Raw genomic sequence first — 10907 nt, 5'->3', positions numbered from 1 at the left:
GAGGTTTAGCCTAGGGGGGTGCACTTTTGCCGCGCGTAAGCGGGCCGAAATTTTTTTTATGCACCCCCCTAACGGTTGATGTGCACCCACCTAAAAAACCGTTTAAGAAAAAATAAAGTTTAAAATCTTTATTAATCTACCTGAAGGCTGACTATTAGTAGTCTGACCATAATTACCAATCATTTTAAATGAAACCCCGCGAAAAAAATATTGTAAATAAGACTAAGGTAAAAGAAAGAATTTGTGAAATAATCATAAAATGGACAAATTGTGACATTGTCGATTGATAAGAAAAGTAAAAAATCTGAATATATATGTAAGTTTCCTTTTTTTTAAATAAGAGCCTGTCTCTGGCTCTAGGGGGGCCTATGGGGGTGCATGTCTAGGGGGGGGCACAGGGGTACCGCCCCCTCCACTACGCGCCTGACTGGGGCGTATGAGAGCATTTGTGAAGGTGGGGGGGAGGCACTTTGTGCCCCCCGTTGCAACATTGTGCCCCTCTTAAAAACCTCTTTTTTGAAAAAATATTGATACCTTTTTTAACTAGTAAATTATTCGATCATATACATACTTCTACACAACAAGTGTTAATAAATTATTTACGTAATTTTCTTAATTGGACTCATCACACACTTACTCTTAATACTGTAGTGAAAGCTCCAATGGGTGAAACATAGAGATGGAAACGTTTTTTAAAGAATATGTATATTTTCATAGAAACGATACATATTGTATAATTATAAATAATAATATCAAAGATATTTACACTGAAGGCAGTATTGACTAAACCTTTTTAGTGATGGGCAAAAATGAGATTTTAAAGTATTGGTTATATGGGTGCCCCCCCCTCGTATATTTGNCCCTAGTCCTGTATTGATCTCTCTAGGCCTATATTCTATTCCTTTGTTCTGTATTTTACTCCTTAGTCCTTTATTCAACTCTTAAGTACTTTGTTCTTTTCCATAGTCCTGTATTCTACTCCCATAGTTCTGTTTTCGACATTCTACACTATAGAAAGATATATCTGTAAATCTATCTACATGTATATATATATATAACATCATGATATTATTGTTCCCAGGGAATTTATTTATCTTATAATTTATATATTTCTTTTATTTATAGAGCCCTTCATTATATGAGATGGTATTTTCACAAATATATCGTTGTAATTTATACTTCATAGTATAACATCTTAAAATACGTATAATGCTGGGGCAATACAGTGTTTTTCCTGTAGGGAGGTGGCTTTTTTCTTCCAGTCTTAAATAAAGGTTTCAGGGGCGCAACTAGCCCTGTTTTAAAGGTTTAAAGTCGAAAAAACTGATTTTTTCAGTTGTCGCATATTTTGTAAACACATGATTATCTCTTGTTAATTGTTTTTAAAAACGATTATCATATTTACAAACCTTTATTGGGAATCTCTAAAGGAATTGAGCCTTTCCCACAACCGCGGATTTAATAATATATATATCTTTGCAACCCGATGTCGGAGACCTAAGAGATTTTAAGCTATAAATTCTGTTAGATCAAGAAATCTAAGTTTAAAATATTACAGGTTTATACCATCAGGTTGCTAAGATATAGAGATTAGCAAACGAAAAACAAAAACGTTCCAGGATTATTCCGTTAAAACATTTCTATTTATCTACAGGGTGTCCCAATAAACATGGGAATTGAGTGACGAATTCGATATCGTCTTTTTAAATAATTCTTTGATTTAGTAAAGTGATACCTACTGTATGTAATCAGTAAGAGTTTCGTCTGCTATGTTCACATTTTGTTTGTTTATGTTTTGACTGCATAGGTTGTTCTTAGTAAAACAAGAAAATTGCAGTGTACAAACAGAGTAAACTAGTCCGTCTTCACTGTTCATCTTGCGGAGACATGATAGACACACCTTTACAGTTTTACCTTTTTCATAAAATAAATTCTAGCAGACATAATAATATTATGGCTTTTAAACTTAGGTTTTACTATGCTAATTCATAACAAAGACGATATCCAAGTCACTGAATTCCCATGTTTTTTGGGACACCCTGTAATTAAAATAGTACGTTAATAATGCAATATGATTATTTACAATAAATATGAGTACTTATACAACAAATATGATAATTATACAATATAAATACTTAAATTATACAAGAATATGTTTATAACTAGGTCTAGGGCGCTTTGCGCCCCTCTAAACCTTTTAACTAGTTTTAACATTGATATTTTATCAAAGAAAAATTTATAAATTTCCACTTACCATATTGAAAGTTTTTATGAGTGAGATTTTATCAAAAAAATGTCAATTTCTAACCGACTCATAAGAAAGAAAGTTAGATTAAAGGTAATGTTTATTTCACTATATTCGTCAAAGTAAACTATTGAGATTGCTTTATTAGCCCATGCTATTAGAATAAATGACGGTTTCTTGACATTTAGTGAAGGAGGAGGGCGGGCTTGGGTGGTTGGGGGGTGGTGAGCGTTGGAGTAAACTTGTTATTTATTTTATATCTATACAATAATCTATATGTATTTATGTAAAGCATAAATGTTCTCATATGCGACTTTGCGTTAAAACAGGTTGACAACAGTACCGTTTAAATCAATCATATCAATTTTAAAAACTAATTATTATTTTTTTGGTTTGCGCATTTTTACTACTGAAAAGTAAATGTGAATTATAAGAATTCAACACATTTAAACCTTGATAAAACAGTATTTTTCATATTATTGATCAGATAAATGTTTCAAGGGTAGCGTTGTGAACCGGGGGTTAACATTTCTTCATAGAGGGTCACATGAAATTACACTTACAGTCCCTTTAAAAGCCGCTTTTCTTTTCCTGTACACATTTCACCCCAAACTAACCAGAGAGAGAAGCATTCGGTTTTTTTTATTTGATATCAAACGTGGTTTCGTCTATATTTCTACAATCTTTAAACTTATGGAATTGTTTATTTTATACTTTCTCATTCAAAATGTATATGCCAACAAAAAATATTTAAGAAAAAAGGCTGTAAAATTATGTATAAGGGGATAAATTGTGATCGAAAGTCACAGCTTTCTAAAATATTGACATAACCGATAGATCCACGTGATTTATAACATGAACGTTTTTTAAAGTGAAAAGAGTTATTCGATCAATAGTTTTTTTAGTTATTGTTTAGTATTTTCAATTCTCTGAAGATCTTCTTTATATGCGTAGTTGTTAATCAGGGGCGTAACTAGCACTTTTGTCAGGGGGGTGGGGCGAAATTTTATTTTCAAAGGGTTGGGGNAATAGACATATACAGACTGTACAGCCACAGAATAGATATATACAGACTGTTACAGCCACAGACTAGATATATACAGACTGTACAGCCACAGAATTGATATATACAGACTGTACAGCCACAAAAAAGACATATACAGATGTACAGCCACAGAATAGATACATACAGACTGTTACAGCCACAGACTAGATATATACAGACTGTACAGCCACAGAATTGATATATACAGACTGTACAGCCACAAAATAGACATACACAGACTGTACAGCCACAGACTAGATAAAAACAGACTGTACAGACACAGAATAGATATATACAGACTTCTCAGCTTCAGAATAGATATATATACAGACTTTACAGCCACAGAATAGATATATATACAGACTGTACAGCCACAGACTAAATATATATACAGACTGTACAGCCACTGACTAGATATATACAGACTGTACAGTGTACAGCCACAGAATAGATATATGCAGACTGCTAATCAGCTATCACGGGCTGGGCTAAGTAGGCCTATAGTCGTACCGGCATGACATGCGATATTCTTACAAAATATTTTTGACTGCCACCTAACCGCCACTTGTTGCATTTAGCACCCATTCAGGGGTTAAGTTGAACAATTATTAAAGAAATATTCCAATTTTTAACATGAGCCATAAAATTTATGAATAAAGTCTATTTTTGAAGTTTTTGTATTTCATTTCTAAAGAACCTTAACTATCCTTGAATATAAACGCGTCTGCTAATTGGTCGTGTACTCCATTGGTACACAATGCATTGGAACCTGTTGTAGAAAATATCGCATATTCTAGCCTTAATAGATCTCTGTACTCTCTTATCTCCGTGTAGATATTTGTGTTGTTGCAAAGAAAGGATTAGAAAATTCGATTTTTGACGACTAATCAGTTGCTTTTTATTACTAGCTTGGGAACCCAGCATTGCCCAGGTTACTCATAGTTACTCCCTCGTTTACCCGCTTTTACCTGCTTTCCCCTTTAAAGGTTGACCCACTCAAAATTCAAGATAAGAAAATTTCTTTTGTTTTTAAATTTAAATTTTGAAATTTTTAAATTTTTTGGTAACATTTTTGAAATTAATTTTACCTTCTGAAGCTAAATAGGAATCATCTTTATCTAAAATACATTAATTTAGTGTAAAAAATTTAATTAATTAGAAAAAACCCTGAAACTTGGATTGAATTTATGGTTGGTTAGTTCAAAATTGTCAATGTATGGTACAGAGAATGGTTTCCAGCGAAATCATTTCGCGAAAAATACGAACATTTTTCAATTTTTCACAAAATTTTGCATCGTTTCTGCTTCTTTCGCCAAATTCATTTTCGCGAAAAAGCTTGCGAAATAGGAAAGGAAATTGAATTTCGCATTTAATCGCGAAAATTTTCATTTGCTGGCATCCATATGGAATGTGGAATATGCTCAGATTGATTTTTTACAGAAAACATTTTATAAAAAGAAGCACTTTTATCAAAGATACGAAGATAATGTCAGGGATTCGAAAATTTGTAAGATATTTGATACATTTGGTTTTGAATCGATTTTTTTGAAATTATATCATAAACCAGAACAGTATGTAACAAAATTCTTCTACAAACTAACTTACTGATTAGGAACAGGTTGAGAAAATTAATAAAGTTAACTCGTATTATCGAAAATATCGAAAGTACTATTAGGTCATCTTCTTTGTAATGTTGATTCTTCCAATTTTATGGCAAAGACGACATTTGAAGAAATTCAAAGAAATCTCCGAACAAATGATGAGAAAAATATTGTTACGTCTTTCATCTGGGTTATTAAATCATTTAAATTATTTTTGCATATATCCCCTTTAAAATCATGCTTACAATCTCAACATAAAGGTCTGACAAATTACCAATGTTAAGAAGAATTCGATCATCATCATCATCATCCTCATTATCATCTAGAAACTTTTAAATTAATTTATTTACCAAAAACAACGTTTTAACTTTATCTCTAAAATTAATCCTTGATTTTGCATCTTTTTTAAGTTTAAGAAAGGATTTGGGAGCCTATTTGAGTCGTTCTGTACATAGTGGTAACTAGAAACCGTTCTGTACATAGTGGTAACTAGAAACCGTTCTGTACATAGTGGTAACTAGAAACCGTTCTGTACATAGTGGTAACTAGAAACCCTTCTGTACATAGTGGTAACTAGAAACCCTTCTGAACATAGTGGTAACTAGAAACCTTTTTGTACATAGTGGTAACTAGAAACCGTTCTATACATATAGTGATAACTAGAAACCGTTCTGTACATAGTGGTAACTAGAAACTGTTCTGTACATAGTTGTAACTAAAAACCGTTGTGTACATACTGGTAACTAGAAACCGTCTTGTACATAGTGGTAACTAGAAACCATTTTGTACATAGTGGTAACTAGAAATTATTGAAATGCTGGTTTAATAAAATTTAAAAAAAGTGTACTAAAAACTGTTCAAGGAACAATTTTAGAATACTTTACAAATTACAAAACTTATGAGCACATTTTATAATGTGAGAAAGAAGCCGACAATAATTTCTATATACAGGGTGTCCCACGAAACATGACAGTTGGGGAATAGTTTTGAATGTCTTCTTCCATATGTTGTATTAGATATTAAAAACTTTTTGCTGTTAATTTAGTTAAACATTTTTTAACTAAAATATATTTTACTTATAAATCAATTTTACTATATTATGGGTGCCATAAAATATTTATTATTTTTCTCTTTGGCAACAAACAATTTGACATATTATGGAAGAAGACATTTTAAACTATTCACCAACCGTCATGTTTCGTGGGACACCCTGTACCTCCCATTCAACCAAGGTTGTAAAATAAAGTTAGATACTCTGGATGCGCTCCAATGTAGGTAAAGACGACCTTTATAGCAATGTACACACTCTAAATCCTCATATGACGTCACTATTTATTTAAAAAATAATACATTTTGCATCAGTATTTGTATAAGTATCAGTGACGTCATATGAAGATTTAAAGTGTCTACTGCAAGAAAGACGACATTTATAACCTATTTATTGAAGCGCATCCAGAGTATCTGACCTTACATACTACTTTACATAAATCTAAAACCCCACCTGGCCGCCAGGAATGTTTTCTGATAACAGAATTTAATTGAATCGAATTATTTGTTTGATAATCATATGTGTTCTCCTCCCAAAGAACCATAGATTGTCTCCCGCTGAACACGTTCTCACTGAAAAATGAATACAGTTACAGGGTTACCCACAACAGATGAGACGTTTATGACGACCTTTCCTTTTTTAAATACAGGGTTACCCACAACAGATGAGACGTTTATGCCGACCTTTCCTTTTTTAAATACAGGGTTACCCACAACAGATGAGACGTTTATGCCGACCTTTCCCTTTTTAAATACAGGGTTACCCACAACAGATGAGACGTTTATGACGACCTTTCCCTTTTTAAATACAGGGTTACCCACAACAGATGAGACGTTTATGCCGACCTTTCCTTTTTTAAATAAAAAGAACCACACTCATTTCATTTGAGTTTCTGCCTTAAATATAGTCTTTATAAAATGATTTGGTAAAAACAAGTTTACAGCTGTAGGGAACCTTAAATGTAAAATCAAGACTAAATAAATTCCGTATAGTCGTCTCTGAAGTCTCATACTTTGTGGGTAAGTCTGTATTGTCTTAATTGTTTCATCTTTTAATTGTCTTAATTTTTAAGCATGAGGTAACAAAAGTGCGTAAGATCAATAACGACTATAACATTCTGACTTTATAGGAAGTTGGTTATACATATAAAAAGTTCGAGGGGCACTATAGATAGTTGTTAAGTTATTCACTACTATTGGGTCTAAGTCCTGGTTAGTGAATTTACTCAGGAATATTCCAAGAATATGTCAAGATATTCCTGAGGAATTCTAGAGAAAATCTTTGGAATTGACTCCGGTTATTCTCCAGAATTGGTAATAAGAAATTCCCTGGAATTGGTTACAAGAAATTCCTCGGAACTGCAGGTTACGAGAAATTCCTTGGAATGGGTTACGAGAAATTCCCCAGAATGGGTTTTGAGAAATTCCTCGGAATTTCTGTCGACATTTTTACCGGATTTTCCAGGAAAGATTCCTGGGAACTTCCGCGGATTTTCCGAAAAATTGTTACCTGGGGTGGACCACACTGTAGTTTAAACGTTAATTCAATTACTGATTGTCGTCTTCTTTTACCTTATTGTTCTTTTATACTTTTCTAACCCAGGCTTCACGTAGTGTTCACTCATTGTCCTCCTCTTTTCAGACTATAAGAAGTAAGAGATAAAGACATAATGAAAGATTTCGTTTAATATGATTAAAAGGAGATTAATCGGTAATTAGGGTTTCCATTCGCTATACCATACCATAGATTAATATAAATAGAACTAGATGTCGGCTTTTCAAAATTTAGGGGTTTTTTCGTTCACAATAACACTGAAGCAAAGGCCCAAAGGCGTTACACGTTTGATGCGTTGAATTACAAGACAGAGAGACAGCATACTGCGCGTAACTCCTTTAGGCTTCTGCCTCAGGGTTATTGTGAACGAAAAAACATGAAATCTTGAAAAGACGACATCTAGTATTCTATCTGTATTGTTAATTAATCTATGTACGCAACAATAGTGCAAAACTTGATCTTATTTTTCGGGTGATCTCTGTTGCTTTGGAATTATAAGAATCATTGCGCTGAAACCATAAATAAAAACGCATGTAAAGCAATAGTTTTAAATTTTTTCAAAGGCTAGTTTTTGTAATTACCCATATAAATATTTTTTTATTATTATCAAATAATAAAGGCAATTTTTAACTGAATATTTTTTTTGCGCTGGGAAACTCTAATCCCAATTAAATTCGCCGAATTGCTCCGTAGCATTTTCAGATTTATTTGATTTGAAAAATCTGAAATAGTTTATAATATTTTTGCTGGGCCGGTGCTGAAGCTAGCTAAATTAATTTTGTGTTTGGGTTTATGCAAGTCTTGACACCGATATTTTTTAGCCTGTCAACCCCTGGTCATCTCTGATATATATATATATAAATGAATATGTTAGCTAAAGCTGGCGAAACGGCTGGACCAAATTGGCTGAATTTCTTTTTATAGGGAACCCGTCATGGGTACCCTTTGGGTAATATAGGCTAAAACAATCGAATTTGTTTTTCATTTAAAATTCATTTTTTTTTAAATTCCACGGGCACCGCCGGGCACTTCAGCTAGTTATATATATTACTAGTTGATTAATATTGTGATTAAAAAAAATGTAAAAATAAAACTTCGAAGACGACTTTTTATTAATAATGCTTTAAATCCTAGTCAAGCGTTTACAAGGAAACAAAGAGAAGCTATTAATATTATTAATTTACAACTTTTTTCCTTTCATGTCAATATGTCTCTGCTGTTTGAAAGCTTGGTAGAAATCTAAATCAAAAATAGAAAGTCATCTTCATTGTATTGATTTACACGAAGATGAGTGTATGTAAGGAAAAAAGCAGGAAAAAGTAAAATTAATAAAACAAGACATAGTCTAAAGGGGTATCTCACTTTTTATTTTTTTCATGAATCTCACTACCTTAGAACTTGACACTATATACTTTTATTTTATAAAACTGGGGCATTTTATACCTACAGCCCGTCATGTGGGTATTAAAGGCTAAAACAATCGAATTTGTTTTTCATTTAAAATTCTTTTTTTTTATTCCACGGGCACCGCTGGGCACTTTAGCTAGTTATATTTATTTCTAGTTGCTTAATATTGTGTTTTTAAAAAAATGTAAAAATAAAAATTCCCAATTTGTTAAAAGATAGTTTATAATAAATACACAGTGCATGGTCGGCGATTATATGGGGGCTTAGCCCCCCCCCCCTTATCGGTGAAATTATTGTTTCCAGGGGGTTTTCAGGACCCATCGGTTGTTAAGCTCCCCGAAAGAAAAAAGTTTGAGCCCCCATCTGGACGTTCCTGTGCACACCCCTAAAATTAGTATTATATCCTTTAGATTTCGCTTACAGTAACTCAATCTAAATATTTAGTAAATTCCTACTTTTTTATCAATTTTCTGTGTTGCGATGGATCCAGATATCCTAAAAAAATCAACTTTAACATGTTAAAATACTGAAGTCTACAAGAAGGATTTAAGTCACTGTAGTTCCTCCCACTTTCGCCCGACTAATTTTGTTGCATAAAATCCGCTGGCTCAAACAAACATTGGGTACCACACATACTTAGTACGTACTAGTCGAGCTAACACTACACCAGGTAATCCTTGTACGGGTTCGGATCCTTATTTCCTGTACTGGTTCGGATCCTTATTCCTTGTACCTGTTCGGATCCTTATTCCTTGTACCGGTTCGGATCCTTATTCCTTGTACTGGTTCGGATCCTTATTCCTTGTACCGGTTCGGGTCCTTATTCCTTGTACCAGTTCGGGTCCTTATTACTTGTACTGGTTCGGATCCTTATTACTTGTACCGATTCGGATCCTTATTCCTTGTACTGGTTCGGATCCTTATTACTTGTACCGATTCGGATCCTTATTCCTTGTACTGGTTTGGATCCTTATTACTTGTACAGGTTAGGGTCATTATTCCTTGTACCGGTTTGGATCCTTATTACTTGTAATGGTTCGGATCCTTACTCCTTGTACTGGTTCGGATCCTTACTACTTGTACCGGTTTGATCCTTATTCCTTTTACCGGTTCGGATCCTTATTCTTTATACTGGTTCGGATCTTTATTCCTTGTACCTGTTCGGATCCTTATTACTTGTACTGGCTCGGATCCTTATAACTTGTACTGGTTCGGATCCTTATTACTTGTACCGGTTCGGATCATGCTACTTTTAAACTTATGTTATGTTCGTCACCAATAATTCAAAACAGTACCCTGACCAAATAAATATATTTCCTTTTTTCAGTCTTTATTGCAGAAACGTTTGTATAAACCAAAATGATTGAAATTCATTGTTTTCTTTCTGAAAATTGACAATCTTAAACTTAAAGATTTCTTTAAAAGTACGGATTTATGCAGCATAGACAATGCTGGAAATTGATCAAGTTTTTTTTCTTTATACAAAGATTCAGTTAGGGTACCGTTGTGAATTGGGCATACAACTATTAAATTATTTCGTCAACAGTCCCTTTAAGCTCTAACCTGAGCATGTTTGCCATGAGTGCGTCAACCCCAGGTTCCTAAATTAAAAACTACTTTTTTGCTACAGTTTATTTAACCCTGAATTTTGCTCAATCTAGAAACTACATAAAAAATGTTCTACATTTGTTTGAAAGTTTAAATCATGGGATTATACCTTTGATTATACCTTGGATATTATACCTGGGATTACATCTAGGATTATACCTGGGATTATACCCGGGATTATACCTGGGATTGTACTGGGACTATACTGGGATTTTACCTGGGATTATACCTGGGATTATACCTGAGATTATACCTTGTATTATACATGGGATTATACCTGGGATTATACCTGGGATTATACCTGAGATTATACCTGGTATTATACATGGGATTATACCTGGGATTATACCTGGGATTATACCTGGTATTATACCTGGTATTATACCTGGGATTATACCT

At 33.4% G+C, this 10907-nt stretch overlaps 1 protein-coding gene across 1 annotated transcript in view; it reads right to left on the bottom strand.

Moving 5' to 3' along the window:
* Positions 1 to 4378: 4378 nt before the first annotated feature.
* Positions 4379 to 10907, bottom strand: part of LOC111699270 (uncharacterized) — a gene marked incomplete at its 3' end in the record, with an annotated part of 12632 nt that continues 6103 nt past the window's right edge. Inside the window, 6 exon segments of the mRNA XM_023469897.1 lie at positions 4379 to 4408; positions 5166 to 5213; positions 6393 to 6511; positions 7511 to 7581; positions 9356 to 9395; positions 10464 to 10501. Of these exon segments, the coding sequence (XP_023325665.1) occupies positions 4379 to 4408; positions 5166 to 5213; positions 6393 to 6511; positions 7511 to 7581; positions 9356 to 9395; positions 10464 to 10501 (346 nt within the window).

This window comes from Eurytemora carolleeae, unplaced genomic scaffold (genome assembly GCF_000591075.1).
Source record: "Eurytemora carolleeae unplaced genomic scaffold, Eaff_2.0 scaffold326, whole genome shotgun sequence".
Lineage (NCBI taxonomy): Eukaryota > Metazoa > Arthropoda > Copepoda > Calanoida > Temoridae > Eurytemora > Eurytemora carolleeae.
The sequence above is the reverse complement of the archived record's forward strand: the minus strand, read 5'-3'. Positions and strand labels throughout refer to the sequence as shown.